This window comes from Nylanderia fulva, unplaced genomic scaffold (genome assembly GCF_048542155.1).
Source record: "Nylanderia fulva isolate GAGA-0341 unplaced genomic scaffold, ASM4854215v1 Scaffold115, whole genome shotgun sequence".
NCBI lineage: Eukaryota > Metazoa > Arthropoda > Insecta > Hymenoptera > Formicidae > Nylanderia > Nylanderia fulva.
Window position 1 is genome coordinate 106,852 of NW_028189355.1, and position 19,760 is coordinate 126,611.

The 19,760-nt window shown below is 45.7% G+C and overlaps 1 protein-coding gene and 1 long non-coding RNA gene across 3 annotated transcripts; both read left to right on the forward strand.

Moving 5' to 3' along the window:
- The first annotated feature begins 4,656 nt into the window (after positions 1–4,656).
- LOC114929453 (uncharacterized) lies at positions 4,657–7,564 on the forward strand. Of its 2 annotated transcripts, none has more exons than XR_003819249.2 (4): positions 4,657–5,559; positions 5,642–5,790; positions 5,867–6,115; positions 6,924–7,564. It is a non-coding gene; the product is annotated as an uncharacterized LOC114929453 (long non-coding RNA). The 2 variants fall into 2 exon arrangements; XR_003819248.2 differs by having other exon boundaries at positions 4,678–5,559; positions 5,642–5,785; positions 6,924–7,563.
- Positions 7,565–15,704: 8,140 nt separating this feature from the next.
- LOC146724813 (uncharacterized) lies at positions 15,705–18,398 on the forward strand. The gene has a single exon (XM_085489256.1). It carries the CDS (start codon positions 17,179–17,181, stop codon positions 18,214–18,216), a length of 1,038 nt encoding a protein of 345 aa, XP_085345382.1. The 5' UTR covers positions 15,705–17,178; the 3' UTR covers positions 18,217–18,398.
- The last annotated feature ends 1,362 nt before the right edge of the window (positions 18,399–19,760 follow it).

Below are 19,760 nucleotides of genomic sequence, written 5' to 3' on the forward strand. Positions count from 1 at the left end.
AATCCCTGAGTTTGCCGGCTCAGAGGATGACAATGTTCACGCCTGGATCAGAAGAGTGGACAAGGTGGCACAAGTTCATGGAGCGACGGACGGTGCGACACTGCTTGCAGCATCAAGCAAGCTGGTGAAGTTCGCTCGTCGATGGTTCGATGTCCAGGGAGACGTGGCCGTCGAATCATGGATCGGGCTAAAAACAGAAATAGTTAAGATTTTTGAAAGAAAGATTCCTTTCTACAGAATTATGCAGAAAATAGAGGCGAGGAAATGGTTGCCAGGCAAGGAGACATTCGATGAGTATGCTATAAAGAAGCTGTCTCTAATGCATCGGGTGGAGCTTCCGGGGGCGGACCGAATCCAGCTGTTGGTGAGCGGCATCCAACAAATTTCGTTGAGGGCCACGGCGCTGTCGCTGACTGCCGACACCGTGGACACCTTCTTGGAGAGGATGCGCGTCATCACGCAGGGAACATCGGAGGGCGACCGGAAGTCCACAGCCGCTCAGCACCAGTCATCCAAACCGAAGGATGCCTCCTGCAGGAACTGTGGGAAAAAAGGACATGGTCATCGAGACTGTAAGTCAGAACAAATTTGTTTCTATTGTAAGGAGCGCGGGCACCGGAGGTTCGATTGCCCGGCGCTCAAGAAAAAAGAGAACAGACCGGCGACTAGGACGTTCAATTCCCCGGCAGTAGCAGCGGCGAGCGTAACAGCCGAACCGGCGGAAAGCGGCGAGGTCGCGACGGTGAACGAGTGCTCTCGTCTCGTAGTGGACAACCCTTTTGTCCGAGTTAGACTGGAAAACAGTAAAGAAAATTTATTAGCATTAATAGACACTGGCAGTCCCGTATCATTTATAAAAGCGAGTGTTTACAAAAAACTGATAGATCCGGTTGGAAATAGTTTAAATAAAGTCGAGACAAGCCTAAGAAACTTGTCTAATCAGAAATTAGAAATTTTAGGAATCGTGCCGTTAAAATTAAATATAGAGTTATTGCGCGACAAAAAATTTTGTATAGATTTACATGTTCTCGACAGCGGGTCCTTTCAAGGGGATATTATATTAGGACGCGAATTTTTAAAAACAAATGAACTTACATTGGTATATGACCCAGCGGCCAAAGATGTAGAACAAACAATCAATCTGTTCTCGTTCCTTCCTTTGTGCGTCGATGAAGGAGAAACAGAGCTTAAACAAATATTCGAGGAAAATAAGATAGATTTCGATTTCAAAACAAAGCAGAGGTTACGTGATTTATTACTTAATATACATAATAGAAAAATCGTACCTGTAGACGATAATTATGCTGTACGGGTGAACATGCGCGACACCTCGGTATTTGCGTATGCCCCGAGACGTTTTGCTCTGGAGGAACGGAAACAAATGAGGACGATCACCGACGATCTCCTGAAGCGTGGCATCATACAGACGAGTGCCTCTCCGTATTGCGCCAGGGTAGTGCTGGTCAGAAAGAAAAGCGGTCAGCCAAGGCTCTGCGTCGACTTGCGTCCGTTGAACAGTAGGGTGTTCAAACAGAAATATCCATTCCCGATTATAGAGGAATGCCTATCTAGATTGGGGGGAAAAAAAGTATACACACTGTTAGATCTACGCGACAGTTTTCACCAAATAAAGGTGCATGAGAATTCGATGAAATACTTTTCATTTGCGACCCCGGATGGTCAGTACGAATTTAAGCGTTTACCTTTCGGCTTTAGTGAGTCTCCGGCCGAGTTCCAGAAAAGATTAATCCAGATCTTGAATCCATTAATAAGGCTGGACAAGGTACTCGTGTACATAGACGACGTTCTCATAGCATCTGAAACGATAGAGCAGAATTTGGAAACGATCGAAGAAGTACTAATAATATTAAAAATGTACGGCTTTCAGTTGAATTTAAAAAAGTGTAAATTCTTGCGTAGAGAAATAGAATTTCTGGGGTATATGATATCGGAAGATGGAATCACGATAAGTCCGCGGCATACGGACGCAGTAAAAAATTATAGGCAACCAAGGGATAAATTGCAATTGCAAAGATTCCTCGGTCTCGCAAATTATTTTCGGAAATTTGTGAAAGATTACGCGTTAAAATCTAAACCGTTGCATAATCTACTGAAAAAAGGAGTTAACTTTAATTTTGACAGTCGATGCGTCGAAGCATTCGAAACAATAAAGAGTGAACTCACAGTTTACCCGGTATTAAGGTTGTATGACCCGGCAGCGGAAACTCAATTGCATACGGATGCATGCAGTACGGGAATCGGTGCGGTGCTTCTTCAGAAACAGGGCGACGGAAAGTGGGCCCCGATAGCTTATTTTAGCCAGGCGACAAATTCCGCTGAAACCAGATGCCATAGCTTTGAATTAGAAATGTTGGCTATCATTCGGGCTGTAGAACGGTTTCATTTGTATTTATATGGTATAAAGTTCACCGTAGTATCAGATTGCAACGCGTTAGTACATGCAGTTAAAAAGGCAAACCTGAATCCTAGAATAGCTAGGTGGACTCTAGCGATTCAGAATTACGATTTCGACATCACTCATCGGCCAGGAAATCGTATGGCACATGCTGATGCCTTGAGCCGCAGCGTGGCCATGGTTGATGAGCTTCCTTTAGAACGCCGTCTCGAATTTCTGCAATTGACAGATCCTGCGATACAAAAAATTAGTAAGGAATTAGAGACACGTGATAGCGAAAAGTTCGCGTTAGTGGATGGACTGGTATATAAAAAACTAGACAACGGGTTGAAATTTGTAGTCCCTGAATCAATGATAATAAATATATTGAGGGCACACCACGATGACATGGCACATGTAGGATTTGATAAGACAATTAAAGGCGTCAAATCAAATTATTGGTTTCCACAAATGAGGAAACGAGTCCAACAATATATTGAAAATTGTTTAACTTGCCTCACAGCCAATAGCTCAATGCGCAGTAAAGAAGGGGAGACACATTTATATCCCTTGCCGAAGGCACCTCTCGAGATTCTGCATATTGACCACTTTGGTCCTCTTCAGGAGTCTCCTGAAAATTATCGATATGTTATAATTATAGTAGATGCGTTTACTAGGTTCACATGGTTGTCGCTAAACAGATCGACAGGGGCAAAGGAAGTAATAAAATGTCTGAATACTATTTTTTCGACTTTTGGCAAACCATTAGAATTAGTATCGGACAGGGGGTCTGCCTTCACATACAAAGAAATAGAGAACTTTACGATGAATTTACAGATTAAACATAGGAAGGTAACAGTAGCAGCCCCGTGGGCCAATGGTATGGTTGAGCGAGTCAACAGATTTTTAAGAACTTCCTTAACCAAATTATTAGATAGTCAAGAGGATTGGCAAAAGGAATTAGGCTCGATACAATATGTGATAAATAATACTTATCATTCAAGTACAAAATCCAGTCCGTCTAAGCTTATGTTAGGATATGAACAACGTAATCACGCCGACAGTAAAATATCACAGCTCACGAAGGCCTTAGCTCAGGTAGACTGCGATCTGGAAAAAGAAAGAATTAATAATAGAGATACCGCTTTAGAAGCAACTGAAATAATTAGGGGATACAACAAAATATATAAAGATGTGCATAGCAGGAAGCCATCGCTGTACAAAAAGGGATCATACGTCCTGATTAGAGACGATAGAAGTGTGATAGTGTCAGCTCTAAATTGAAGCCACGATACAAAAGACCTTATCTAATAACAAAAGCACTTGGTAATAACAGATACGTGGTGAAAGACATACCTGGTTTCAATTTAAAGCAGAAGCCGATGGACACTATCCTGTCCTCAGATCGACTGAAGCCATGGATAGTGGCACCTGAGTCAGATACCGAAAATACTGTAAATATTGTAGTATAGTTTAAGTATATATGTTAGTATAGAAATTATAGTTAAATTTATATTCAATTGTTGTTAATATTTAGCGTCGTATTTACTAATAGAGTTACAACTCACTTCGTTTGTAGTATGTATATATAGCTGAAAAATATGTACCTGTTGCGTGCTGGCCTCAGTAGGGTAACACAAATTAGTTTAGAATATGGCTGTAAACATTGTTTAAATAGCAAACAATAAAACTTTGAGTCGAAGTTAATGCAGGCTGGCCGAGCTGTAAGCGGCGCGTAAATAATTACCGCGATACGCAATGTCCGGCGTTAGCGTCGTTTCCGACACCCGTGCGGTGCTGCCACCGTAGCATATAGGGTGGCCAAAGGATATGCGCGCGCATGCGAGCGCGACCGCGGGCCGTAGGGCGTTAGATTCGAAGTCGAGGAGAACGACTCTCCTTTGAGAAGTGCAAACGAGCAGACGTGTTATTAAATCGTGCGCATAAGAGTACTTTCGAGAAGTGTTAAATTGTAGAAGCATTTCGATCTTTATTAAATCTTTATTACTAAAATCAGTGTCCGTTGAATTTCACCTAACAACGCTCCAATCCTGGCGAGAACCGTTTGCAGTGCGTACGGGCTCCTGTGGCATCCAATTCGCCTTTAAAAATTCAGTCTTAAACACCGGTTACTTGACATACAGAGAACATTCGAGAAGTTTCCAGACGAGGATCCAAAAGAAAGAGACTAACGCTTAACTCTTGAGTCATTTGAAAATAGCAACAGCAGACTTTTACAATACATTATTTACAGTTTCTAACAAATTGGAATTTTTGTCTCTATCTTGATAGCTTTAATCAAGTAATTCACGATTGAACGAATTTATACAACGTAATACTCGTTAATGTTCGAAGGAAACTATCGTTATTATATTGTCACTCCGAACGTTCGCAAGAATCCAACTGTTAGATTTCAAAAGTCTAAAAATTCGAGTCATCTTTAAACCCGGAACTTTCCGCTGGCGCCGGATGTTGGTGTCGCTGCGTGGCGCTGTTGTAGCTCGTCCAATGAAGGGATCGCTACAGTACTTGTCTACACGTAAAAAGACACGTGTGCATGTGTGCAGTGTCTTGTGTGTGAATGTTCGTGGTCTGTCGTGGTGTGCTGTTTGTCGTGGTCGTATTTTCCGCATCGCCTGTCGTAATTTTTCCAGGAATGGAAACGGGTCCTGAGATGGCTCCTCCTGGCTGAAATATTCGCCGGGTATCCTCAGTTGCGTCCCGTACACGAGTTCGGCAGCAGATGTACCGATGTCTTCTTTTAATGCGTTCCGCAGTCCCAACATCACTACGGGCAGGACTTTTACCCAGTCGGTCGTCTCGTGACATTTGATTACGGTCTTCAGGGAACGATGCCAGCGTTCGATTGTTCCGTTTGCCTGTGGGTGGTACGCGGTTGTGTGTTGTGTCCTGCAACCAATTAATTTTGTTAACGCCTTAAACAATCGTGCTTCAAACTGTGGTCCTCTGTCAGTTGTGATGACAGTTGGTGAACCGAATCGTGCTACCCAGGATCCGAAAAATGCGTCTGCCATGGTGTCCACGGTGATGTCTGGAATCGGAACCGCCTCCGGGGGGCCGTCTGGTAAACCTGTCGATCATCGTTAGACAGTAACGGTAACCTCGTGATGGTGGTAGTGGTCCTACGATATCCAAGTATATGTGTGCGAATCTCTCTTCTGGTACTTTAATGTGTTCCGGCTTCCTTCTAACATGTCTGCTAATTTTGGCCCTTTGACATTGCAGGCATGTACGAGCCCATTCGCCGATGTCCTTGTTTATGGCCGGCCACACAAATTTGGACGCTATGTTCTTCCTAGTCACCCTGCCGCTGGAGTGAGCTGTATTATGGACGACATCGAAGATCCTCTTTCTTAGGGGTTTTGGAATGTAAGGTCTGATGCTGTCCGTTGATACGTCGCAGTATACTGTGGTTTCCGTACCCTCTAATCGTAATTGTTTTAATTGCAGTTCACCTGGATTTTTGAGGAGGCTTTTAAGCTCCTCGTCCGTCTGCTGTTCCGCCGCTATGTCCTCTGTCGTGATGATGACAGGCAACGTGATGTCGTTCATTCGTGATAGTGCGTCAGCTACGTTGTTGTCCAGGCCTGAGATGTGTCGTATATCCGTCGTGAACTGGCCTATGAAATCCAAGTGCCTTTGTTGTCGTGGCGTGGCTTTGGTTGGTCGCTGGTCGAAAGCATACGTCAACGGCTTGTGGTCCGTGAATATTATTGTTTCTCTGCCTTCAATCATGTATTTAAAATAATGTATAGCAGTGTACATAGCCAATAACTCACGATCGTATGTGCTATATCTCGTCTGTGTTTCTGTGAGTTTTCTCGAGAAAAATCCAAGTGGCTGACGTTTTCCTTCATTTATTTGTTCTAGGGCTCTTAATATATAGCGCTTATTGTTTTTTTGCCTGTTTAGCATTTCTAAATTTTGCTTTTACAAGCCATGCCTTCATAATTGTTTCAATTTTGTTTAATGTTATTGTATTGTGTTTTTTGCACTGCTTCTGTAAAATAAATTTTATGATATAGTTTTACATATATGTATATATGCATGTGTAAATTATCAAATAATATGTACAGATTAAATTAATACTCACTTATTATAGCAGCAGAAATACGTAGTAAGAAAAATTTATTTTTTCCTTTTAATCCTATCCAACTATATTGTTCTGCCACTTTATTAGAAAATAATTGAATCATTTTTTTAATAGTATGTTTATACATAGCTCCACCAATTTTTGATAATTCAATTACCTATTAAAGTAAAATAATATATTTATAATAATATTTATAAAAATTTTATTTTTTTTATATAAATTCTATTTTTACAAGCATATTAGTATTGTTTTCGTCCATCAATTACTCTTCTACTAGCATTTAATTCGCTAATGTTTTTCAGAGGAAAATCAAATTTTTAAAAAATACTATTTTCATCATCATCTCTTATTAATATTCTATCCTTTTGTGATCTAATTTTTCTTAAAATTATACATTTAATTTTTTCTGTGCAGAATTGAAAGGTGAGATCGAAAATCTAGAATTTAATGTCGGGATGTATAGACGTGCAGTCGAAGAATTTACGTCGACGAATGATCGGAGGATGCGGTGGCCCTCGACGGCGGGAGGATAAGGAAAATTAAGGAAATATTGAGGCGGACAAGATTCCAATACGCTCATCTTCTCGATCATTTGCCTCAAGTGAAGGACCAGGAGAAAGAGATCGAGCGGGAGATGTCTTCTCTTTAATCACGCGCGGTCATGTCTTTAAAAAAAAATTATAAGGAAACTATAAAGAAACAATAGAGAAAAATACTGCTGAGAGTAATATATAAAAACTATTTAAACACTACTAAATATATAGATTATCTAAAAATTGTATTCGTATAAAATATACTATAGAGTTTATAAAAAATATTATTAGATTAGATTAGATGTTTATTCCGGACTTCCCTCCTCACTTCATCCATATTACAATATCTTACAAACACTTATACAATCTCTCTTTCTCATCCTTAGCCTGACCTTAAGCGACCTCACAATTCTTTAAAAAATCTTCCTCTGCCTCTCTCCTCCCTCTTTCTTCCTGTGTCTTTATTAGGAATGGGCGATTTTTTCAAAAGTATCGATTTTTTAAATCGATCTAGATCGAAGATTTAAAAATTGATTTGCCAAAAAATCGATTGTCAAAGAATCGATCCATCAAAAATCGATTTTTAAATTTAATTTTAAAGAATATTAAATATTATTCAAAATAATTGCACAATTTTTTATTATAATTTTTTATATCATAATTTATATCTCTATATCTTAATGTGGCTTATTAGAATTGTTTTAAGTAAGTACATTGTTGTCTCTTCTTGCACGAATTGACTTGTATTTAGTTTTAGTTTTGCGTCGCTAACTATTGATTTTTTATAATTTTAGCACTTGAAAAGGACCTAAATTTAAGGTCAAAACGTAGTGTACTTCATATCTAATAAAGACGAATAATATTAATAAGAGCCAGCATGGTCGAAATAATCATTAATTTCCTTATTATAATTTTTGTACATGTTGTACATTTAGTACCACCATGTGAATCTTTTATAAAATATTGCCATACACTACTTCTTTTCACTTTACCCATTTCAAACTTTTCGCTTTCTTTTATAAAATATTGCCATACACTACTTTTTTTCACTTTATCCATTTCAAATTTTTCGCTCGTTCTTTTAATGCCTTTTATAACCTTTCTCAGATAGCTTCAAATAAATAAGAAAGAGATGCCAATAATATCACGTGATTAACATCACTAGCTCTGTGATTGGCTGACAGCTGACACGAGCTGGTCACATGATCCTATTATCTCTCTCTCTTATTCTCGAAGATCTCTGAGCCTTTTTTACAATACGTCGTATGTCGCAGTCGGATGACGAAAGTCAATGATCCAATGAGAACTCGTGTTCCAACATCCGACTGTGACATATGACGTAATGAAAAACGGGCCTAATGCAAAAGGCCTAACCTAACTATAGAATCGATCTCTAGATTCAAGAATCGATTTATTGGATTAATCGAAACTGTACAATCGATCTTAAAAATCGAGATACAAAAGAATCGATTCTTTAAAATATCGATTCAAAATCGCCCATCCCTAGGGTGCGTTCCGTTATGCACTACAAGTACTGACAGTACTACCAATAGCGTTCCGATATAGATAGCAGTGCACTGCGAAAGTACTATCATGAGTATATGACGTCATTAATTTTGACGTTATTTCCTGTTGCGATTACTGCAACCGGCGAGGTAAAGCACTCGCAGTAATCAAGATGGCTACCTCCATGTGTACGATGGAACTAACTTTTAAATTCCATATCTGAATATAATGATACAATATTTTTAACGTAATTTTTACATTTTATTCTAGGTATTTTAATTTGTCGTCTCATTTCATTTATTAATTCCATTTCCAAATCGCTTTCACTTGATGACTCACTCGAATCATATATATTCTCGATTAAATTATATGTAATTAATGCAATAATGGTATTATCCATTTCACCAATTTTTCACTCGATGATTATTAGCGAAAAAGGTTAGTTAAAAGTCTGCTGAAAGCGTACTGTAGTGCGTTCCGTTTTACTATTTTGCAGTAGCTTCAAAGTGCACAAAATTAAAAAGGAACGCTGTCAACAGTACACTTGCATGACGTCATAGTGCCAGTACTTGCAGTGCATAACGGAACGCACCCCTAGTCTTTGGGTGCGTTCCGTTATGCACTGCAAGTACTGGCACTATGACGTCATGCAAGTGTACTGTTGACAGCGTTCCTTTTTAATTTTGTGCACTTTGAAGCTACTGCAAAATAGTAAAACGGAACGCACTACAGTACGCTTTCAGCAGACTTTTAACTAACCTTTTTCGCTAATAATCATCGAGTGAAAAATTGGTGAAATGGATAATACCATTATTGCATTAATTACATATAATTTAATCGAGAATATATATGATTCGAGTGAGTCATCAAGTGAAAGCGATTTGGAAATGGAATTAATAAATGAAATGAGACGACAAATTAAAATACCTAGAATAAAATGTAAAAATTACGTTAAAAATATTGTATCATTATATTCAGATATGGAATTTAAAAGTTAGTTCCATCGTACACATGGAGGTAGCCATCTTAATTACTGCGAGTGCTTTACCTCGCCGGTTGCAGTAATCGCAACAGGAAATAACGTCAAAATTAATGACGTCATATACTCATGATAGTACTTTCGCAGTGCACTGCTATCTATATCGGAACGCTATTGGTAGTACTGTCAGTACTTGCAGTGCATAACGGAACGCACCCTTTATCCATCCATCTTCGATTCTTCCTGTCGATGGCTGCTTAACCAAATATTCTCTTCTTCCCTTCTTCCTCCATCCATTCCTTTCCTCTTTTTCCTCTTGCCTTCATGTTTCTATGTCTCTCTCTGATTCCTTCCTTCTCTCTCCTTTTTCCACCGTCTGACCAATGTCGCAGGTACCTTCTAGCCCTTACCAATGCCATTGACGTCTTGCGCTTGACTGGGACCTCTTCTCCGCACTCCTTCTTCCCCTTTACTTTTAACATAGAAACATACTTCCTACTTTCTTCCTCCTTTCCCCTCCCTCACCTTCGCCCACCTTAACCTACTTCACAATCCTCCTCAACCTCTTTACCTGGCCTTTTGCGACCTTACAATATTTCTAATTTCCCTTCCTCCCCCCTTCCCCTTCTTTCTTCAACAAAACCAGCAACCAACTAACAAATTATCAACAAATTCTCTACTCTCTTTATCTCCCCTTCTTCCTGTTCTTCCCTTCCTATTCTCTTTGCTTTTCCCCCTCCTTCCCTTCCTCCTTCCCTTTTTCCTTTTTATCTCCTCTCAACCTTTCTTCCTCCTCGTCCTTAACTCATTCTACCTCATCTATTCACATCCTCCCATTACTCTCCATTACTATGCTCCCTTCTCCTCTCTCCATCCTCGTTCTTTCTAACATCCTCCTTCTGTTTCCCCTTCCCACGTATCATAATTCTTTCTTATCCTCTTCCCCTTCCCTCTTCATTCTCATAATTATCTTCCCGTCCTCCCCCCTAACTCTACTGCATTTTCTTTAACACACCCACCTTCCTTTCCTTTTCTCTCTTTTCTCCCATTTCTTTCACCGTCCTCTCAATTCTTTTCAGTACCTTGTTGACCTCCTTTACCTCCTCTTTCTACCCATACACTAAACCTTCTTACCGTAATCAGACAATTAGACCATCCTATCCCCCTTCCCCCTATTTTCTTATTTTTACAATAACCCAACCTTATTCTATTTTACAATCATCCTCATCCTCTTCTCCTGGCCTCATGTGACTTCACAATTTTTTCTATGTCCCTTACCTTCCTTCTCCCCGTCCTTTCTCCTCCCTGTTCCCCTTCTTCCTCCTTTCTTTGAATCATCTCTCCTGACAAACAATCCTATCAATATCTCCCCTGGCCCCCTGCAAATATTCTTTTCTCGCCCCTCATTCTCTTCCTTTTCTCCTTCCTATTTCCTCTCTCCTGTCCTCTTCTTCCTTTGTTCTTGTTCTCCTCCTTCCTTTTTCTTTCTCCTTTCGCTGACCTTCCTGTTCCTTCCTCCTTTCTCTTCCTGTTCTCTTCCTCCTTCGTTTCTTGTACTTTTCCTCCACCTACTCTTCGCTTCTCCACGCGTCCTTTTAAAATCTTGATTAGCTAAAAAAAAACTGTCACTCTAGTTGAGTGACATTTGAATCTATGTTTCTCTCATTCGACTTTTACCATCCTTGAGATACCGCTGACAAGCGGTTTAGCATCCAATCATCGATCAAAATCCTCCTTAAAATTGACTGCTGTTGAATCTTCCTCCGTCTCGATAATCCGATCGAAATTAAAAGTAAATTGAAGGGTACCTCGTACACGTGTACGTAATACTTCATCATTGTCATGTGCGCGAAAGCCTCCATTATTAAAACTTTTCTCTCGTTCTCGCACTTTTCGCCATTCTTTGACCATCTTGTATGTGCGCTACTGAGCCTTGTTATATGTATATCTTATCCATGTAACCATAATCGTCGGGATTCGAATTACTCGTGAGTGGTTCGTGGTTCGTCCAAGAATCGGACGTTCTCGTCAGGGCCGTACGAACGGTGCGTTGCACGTAGCCCCGTGGTTTGATCGGCCCCGCGCTAGCTGAATAGTCAAATTCACTATAATGTTTATTAGAACAAACTTGTCGTTTAACGCATGTATTAGATCGGTATTATATTTGTTGTATGACAAATGTAAATTTTGCCCAGCGGGTTGTGTGCAAACAAAAATAAAGTTTTATTACTTATATAACTTAGAACATATCTTAATTTATTGTTTTAGATGAATTTCCAAACAATGTTCTAAATTAGCTTGTACTTTTTTCATAAACTTACAAATGTTGATATCAATGTCTAAATATTTTTGCTACTTTTTGTAAATGATACGCTGTGCTCTGTATTTTAGTCCTCGAAGTGTCGTGGGCGACCAGGTCCTACGAACGATCTGGCTAAGTCGGCTGCCGGCGTACATTCAGCCGCATTTAGTGACGCGAACGGGGGACACGCCAGAACAGTTGGCGGACATCGCGGACGCGATAATCGAGGCGACCCGGGCGCCGGTGTTCCAAGTGGCGGAAGCGACGAGAGCCGTGGCGCCTCAGGGGCAGAGCGCGAGTGATCCCGCGTCTCTGGAGGCAAGATTCGAGGTGCGGCTGGCGCAGATGCGGCTGACGATGCAGCAGGAGATCGCGGAGCAGATGGCGGCAATTCGGAAATCAATTGAGGCGATCGGCAGTGAGCGCTACCGAGGGGGTCGCGATGACGACCGACGTCGTCCGCGTTCGCGTTCGCGTTCGCGCCCGCGCGCGCGATCGGGAGGTCGCGATCCGCCGGCCAGTGGGATGTGCTGGTATCACTTGCCAGTGATTCGGGGCGGACGCCAGACAATGCAGAGCACCCTGCTCGATGCAGCAGGGAAACGCAGGGGCCGGTCGCTAGTGGCGGCGAGCGACTCAGGCCACGGTACGCGACGCCTATTTGTGACCGACGCGACTTCCAAAGTGACCTTTTTAATCGACACGGGTGCGGATTTCTGCGTGTACCCTCGGAAGATGGTTCGAGGACCACGACAGAGATCCACCTACGAACTTTCGGCCGCCAACAGTACACCGATTTTTACGTACGGAACAGAGACTTTACAATTAAATTTCGGATTACGACGGGCATTTTCGTGGCAGTTCGTGGTCGCGGATGTCTCGAGACCGATAATCGGCGCCAATTTTCTCGCGCATTACGGACTGCTGGTGGACTTACGCGGATCGCGGTTGATCGATCAACTGACGAGTCTAACCGCGCGTGGACGTTGCATCCGGTGTGATGCACCCAGCGTAGACAATTACGGAAGAGACTCAGTACCACCGATTGCTGGAGCAGTACGCCGACATCGCGAGGCCGGACGGGCGTCCGAGAGGCGCGATCCATGCCACGCAGCATTATATAGAAACGACACCGGGATCGCCCGTCGCGTGCAGGCCGCGGAGACTCGCTCCGGACCGATTGGCGGCGGCAAAGCGAGAATTTCGGAAAATGGTGGAAGCCGGGGTCGCGCGACCTTCGAATAGTTGCTGGTCGGCTCCCCTGCACATGGTGCCAAAGAAGGGCGAGGAATGGCGGCCCTGCGGAGATTACAGGGCGTTAAACGCGCGAACGATTCCTGATCGCTACCCGGTGCGACACATACAAGATTTCGCGCAGGCTCTCGCCAGAAAGACAGTCTTTACAACGTTGGACTTGGTGCGCGCGTATCATCAGATTCCGGTGGCGGAAAGAGACGTGCCGAAAACGGCGATCACCACGCCGTTCGGCATGTACGAATTTCCGTACATGTCATTCGGATTACGCAACGCGGCGCAGACATTCCAGCGCTTCATAGACAATTTCTGCGCGATTTCGATTTTTGTTACGCGTACATCGATGACATCCTCGTCGCGTCATCATCGGAGGAAGAACATCGCGAACACCTGCGGATGTTGTTCGAGCGCCTTCGAGAATACGAGGTCATCATCAACCCCGCGAAGTGTAAATTCGGCCAGAGTAGCGTGGAATTTCTCGGATACGAGGTTTCCGAAGGAGGAACTTGCCCGCTGCCGGCGCGGGTGGAGGCGATACTGACGATGCAGTCGCCGAGGACGGCGAAGGAGCTTCGGAGATATTTGGGCATGGTAAACTTCTATAGGAGGTTCATGCCCAGGGCCGCCGAGGCATTGACGCCCCTGAACGACCTTCTACAGGGAAATATTAAAGAAAAGGCGACGATATCGTGGACGGCGCGGGCTCAACAGGCATTCGAGGCATCGAAGACAAATCTAGCCCAAGCTGCACTGTTGAGACACCCCAGGGTGAACACGGAGCTCGCTTTGTTTACCGACGCGTCCGAACAAAGCATCGGCGCGTCGTTACAACAACGAGGCAATGACGGCTGGGAACCATTGGCGTTTTTCTCGAAAAGGCTAAGCCCAGCCGAAACGAAATACAGCGCGTTCGACCGAGAGCTGTTGGCAGTTTACCTGGCGGTGAAGAACTTTCGGCACATGGTGGAGGCCCGCACGTTCACGATATACACGGACCACAAACCAATCATCTACGCATTCCGCCAGAAGCCCGAGAAGAGCACGCCGCGACAGTTCCGCTACCTGGACTTCATCGGGCAGTTCACCACCGACATTCGACACGTGGCGGGCGTGGAAAACGTGGCCGACGCGTTGTCGAGGATCGAGGAGCTCAATTCTCCCCTGAATTACGCCGCGTTGGCGGAATCGCAGGAGAAGAACGAGGAGATCGGAGAATACCTACGGCGAGAGTCCGCGCTGAAGCTCGAAAAAGTAGAGATTCCCGGAATCGGGAGAGAAATTTATTGCGACACAGCAACAACAACACCACGACCATTTTTGACAAGGCCTTTTCGCCGGGCCGCATTTGACCTAGTACACAATTTGGCGCATCCAGGGATAAAGGCGACGGGCAAGCTCGTGGCGCAGCGCTACGTTTAGCCGTCTATGAGCGCCGACTGCCGGGTCTGGGCTCGAGCATGTGTGCCTTGCCAACAATCAAAGGTATCATGACACGTGTCGGCGCCGCTCGGAACAATTGCTGCGCCATCCAGCAGGTTCGAGCATATCCACCTGGATATCATCTTGATGCCGGTCTCGGAGGGCAAACGATATTGCCTGACGTGCGTGGACCGTTTCACACGATGGCCTGAGGCGTTCCCGTTACGAGATCAGGAGGCGGAGACGGTCGCGAGGGCCTTCTACGGGGGGTGGATCTGCCGGTTTGGGGCGCCTCTACGGATCACGACGGACCAGGGCCGCCAGTTCGAGTCCCGTCTTTTTCGGCGGCTCAGCGAACTGACAGGAGTGCAGCAACTGAGGACGACGGCGTACCACCCGCAGGCAAACGGAATGGTCGAGCGGTTCCATCGCCAGCTCAAAGCGGCTATCAAATGTCAGCAGGAAGATCGCTGGACAGAGGTACTGCCGACGGTGCTGCTCGGGATCCGAGCAGCGTGGAGAGACGACCTGCAGGCGACCGCAGCGGAGCTGGTGTACGGCCAGACGCTGAGGATCCCCGGGCAGTTCCTGAGCCGACGGCCTGCGGAAAGCGAGGACGGCGCTGCCGACTTCGCAAGGACGCTGTGTGAGCAATTCGAGGAGCTACAACCGGTGGACGGTACCCGACACGGGGAGCAACGGCCGTTCATTTGCAAGGACCTGGCGACGGCCGAACAGGTGTTCGTGCGACGCGAGGGGCCCAAAAAGATGCTGCAGGCGCCGTACGAGGGGCCGTACGCAGTGGTCAGCCGAGGCGACAAAGTCTTTGTCGTGCGTATGCACGGCAAGGAGAAAACTGTCTCAATAGACAGGCTAAAACCCGCTTACATTTTACAGCCCGAAGCAGGAGATAGCAGCTCGGCAGAGTCGGCGACACGGAGCCGAGAGGGGGCGGCCGACGGACGGACGGCGCGAGGCCAGGACACCGAGGTCGAGCAGCGAAGCGCGCGAGAGGACGCGAGACCGCTGCCCCGAGAGAGCGAGAGAACGACGAGAGCGGGAAGAAAGGTCCGATTCTCGAGTCGATTCCAGGCGGGCCTGTGACGACGAGGAGCCAGGATGTGCGTCGGGAGCCGTGAGAAACCGCCGCGAAAAATATAAAAAAAAGGGACTTATATATTTCTCGCGATTTAATTTTCTTTTTGATGTTTGTTCCCGAGAAAAGTTTTTTTGTTTTAGTGTAATCGACACGAGCCGCGGAACGCAAACGAAACATAAACGAATTCGACATATTAGAAATCTGTATATAGATTCTGCGTTTTGTTTTATTCAAGTAGAATTAAATTGACGAGTCTCGGACCGAGAGCGACGTGCGTTAGAATAGCATGTTATGACCATATCATTGTTATTTATTATTATTTATTATTATTTTGTCGTCACATTATATTTATTCTGGTCTTTCGAATTCAGTACAACTGCGAGCAAAATTGTAGGATTCGTCTTGGTCCGCCAGCGAAGAAATTATCGTGGGAACAGCGCATATTCGGGCGATGTCGTGCTATCGGTATAGCACTGGCGGGAGTACTGTGGCGATTACATCGTCACATACTTCCCTGAAATTAACAAGGAAAACACGCATACGAATACGGACACTCACATATACGAAAAGGACAAAGACACAAATAAACATAAATAAAATATAACAGACGAGACGAAAGACGAGTAGCAGAGAAGCAAAGAAGTAAAACAGATAGAAAATTCGCGAAGCCTCTCGAAGCCTATCGAAGGGCGTTTTGAGGCAAGATAGGAAAAACATTTTTGACATGTAGAAGATTCCGTCTTCGACAGTCGCCGCGCACGGACGCACTTTATTTAATCCGAGCGATATACGTATATGTATTAACACTTACAGTTTGCATGGAAGAATATATATTCAGTTAATTATAATCACTGCATCACGTTATTAATTCCCTTATCGTGCCTCCTAAGTCATCGCGACATGCGAAAACGGTTAAAGGATAATCAAAGTCTGAATCAAAACAAAGCTCGATTACAAAGCGTTGTGGCGATTACATCGTCACATACTTCCCTGAGATTAATAAGGAAAACACGCATACGAATACGAACACTGACATATACGAAAAGGACAAAGGCATAAGTAAATATAAATATAATATTACAGACGAGACGAAAGACGAGTAGGACAGAAACAAAGAAGAAAAAAATAGATAGAAAATTCGCGAAGCCTCTCGAAGCCTAGCGAAGGGCGTTTTAGGAGGCAAGGTATAAATAGGAGATTTTTGAGATAACGATATACCGTCTTCGATAGTCGCCGCGCACGGACGCATTACTTTATTAATCCGAGCGAATCAAGTTTATGTATTCACGCGTACCACTTGTCTTGAAGAATATATTCAGTTAAGTACAATCATTGCATAACTTTAATTAATTCCCGCATCGTTCCTCCTAAGCACTCGCGACGCGCGTATATATCCAAAGTGGTGACGTCCCGACGTGATCGCGAGAGAGCGGGAATTCGCGATTCTTTTGTGCTCGCGTGAGAGAGCGGTACATTTTTTACTTTTTATTGTGACGACCGGTGAGACGATCTATTCGATCGGACCCGGGAAAAGTGATAGTGACCAGTTGCGTGTAAAAAAAAGAAAACTATTTGACATGATTGTGACGCGAGACGATGGAGTGATCGGTTCGCGCGTAGAGACGGAGGCGCGAGCGTACGAGCAGCCGCGTGTGCAAGTGCAGCAGGCAGCCCCGATCACGATGCAGGCGGCCTCGAGTGCGATGCAGGCGGCCAGGTTGGAGCAGCCGCCGGGATACTTTTTCACCGCTCCCGAGATAAACCGTGTTGGCATGCGAATGCCAGAGTTTACGCCTTCGGATCCGGAGCTCTGGTTTAATATCGTTGACCGGAGTTTCCAGGCCGCCGGAATCACGGTCGATGCTACAAAATTCGGCTACGCCCTAACATCCATCGGGCCGAATTACACTGCCGAGGTGCGAGATATCATCATGAACCCGCCTGCGGAGCACGCGTACGAAACATTGAAGACGGAGCTGGTCAAGCGTCTGAGCCTGTCACAGGAGCACAAGACCCGGAGGCTCCTGGAACATGAAGAGATTGGAGATCGCAAGCCGTCTCAATTTTTGAGACACCTCCGCGGCCTCGCTGGAAACGTGGTTGGCGACCCCGTTTTGCGGACGATCTGGCTTAGCCGATTGCCGGCTTACATTCAGCCGCATCTGGTGACGCGCACGGCGGACACGATCGAACAGCTGGCCGATATAGCGGATGCGATCGTTGAGGCGACCCGGGCACCGGCGTTTCAAGTGGCCGAGGCGTCAAAATTTGTGCCACCGCAGACGCAAGGCGCGAGCGATCCCGGGGCCTTGGAAGCCAGGATGGAGGTGCGACTGGCGCAAATGCGGCTTGCGATGCAGCAAGAGATGGCAGAACAGCTGACGGCTATACGTAAGTCGATTGAATCCATTGGCGATAACCGATATCGCGACGATGATCGACGTCGTTCGCGACCTCGTTCGCGTTCACGTTCACGCCCGCGAGCGCGATCCAGCAGCCGTGGTCCACCGGCCAGCGGCGTATGCTGGTATCATTGGCAGTTTGGAGCGGAGGCACGGCAGTGCAGACCACCCTGCTCGATGCAGATGCCGGGAAACGCAGGAACGGGACGTTAGAGGCGGCAAGCGACCCGGAACATAGTGCGCGCCGCTTATTCGTGACGGACACAAACACGAAAACGAATTTTTTAGTTGACACGGGCGCGGATCTCTGCGTGTTCCCTCGAAAGATGGTTCGAGGGCCACGACAGAGATCGACCTACGAGTTATCGGCCGCCAACGGCACACCAATATACACATACGGGACGGAAAACATGACTTTGAATCTCGGATTGCGACGGGCTTTTACGTGGCGTTTCGTGATCGCGGACGTGTCGAAACCAATAATCGGTGCCGATTTCCTCGCGCATTATGGCCTCCTCGTGGATCTGCGCAATTCTCGCCTCGTCGATCAGCTGACGAGCTTGACCGCACGCGGGCGTTGTATCCATTGCAACGTACCGCATATTAAAACGATCACAGGGGAGACGCCGTACCATCGGTTGTTGGTGGAATACGCGGACATTACGAGGCCGCGCAGGCAAATACAAGAGACGATCCACGCCACGCGACATTTTATTGAAACGACGCCGGGACCGCCGGTCGTGTGCCGACCACGAAGACTCGCTCCGGATCGACTCGCGGCCGCGAAAAAGGAGTTCCGACGGATGGTTGAGACCGGAATCGCGCGACCTTCGAAGAGCAGTTGGTCGGCGCCCTTACACATGGTGCCGAAAAAGGGCGAAGAATGGCGACCTTGCGGCGATTATAGGGCACTCAACGCGAGGACGATTCCGGACCGGTATCCTGTGCGACATATCCAGGATTTTGCACAGGCCCTCGGAGGAAAAAAACTATTCTCAACGATAGATCTGGTGCGGGCGTACCACCAGATTCCAGTGGCGGAGGAGCATATCCCGAAGACGGCGATCACCTCACCGTTTGGCATGTACGAATTTCCGTACATGTCATTCGGATTGAGAAACGCGGCGCAGACGTTTCAGAGATTCATCGACGAAGTCTTACGCGGATTAGACTTTTGTTACGCGTACGTCGATGACATTCTGGTCGCGTCAACGTCGGAAGAGGAGCATCGAAACCATCTTAGAGCAGTATTCGAACGTCTGCGGGAATACGGGGTGACCATCAACCCCGCGAAGTGCGTATTCGGACAGCAGAAGGTAGAGTTCCTGGGATACGAAGTTTCCGACGGGGGAACACGACCGCTGCCGACACGTGTGGAGGCGATCCTCGCGTGTCGAGAGCCAGGAACGGCGAAGGAGCTGCGACGCTACCTAGGCATGCTCAACTTCTACCGACGATTCCTGCCGAGAGCTGCCGAAATGCTGGCGCCGTTGAACGATCTCCTCCACGGCAACATCAAAGGAAAAGCGGCGATATCGTGGACGCCGCGAGCGCAGGAGGCATTCAAGAATTCGAAAGAGAGCTTGGCACAGGCCGCGCTCTTGCGACACCCCAGGATAGACGCAGAGCTCGCCCTGTTCACTGACGCGTCGGAGCAGAGCATCGGCGCGACTTTGCAACAGCATGGCAGCGACGGATGGGAGCCGTTAGCCTTCTTCTCGAAGAAGCTAAGCCCATCCGAGATGAAGTACAGCGCG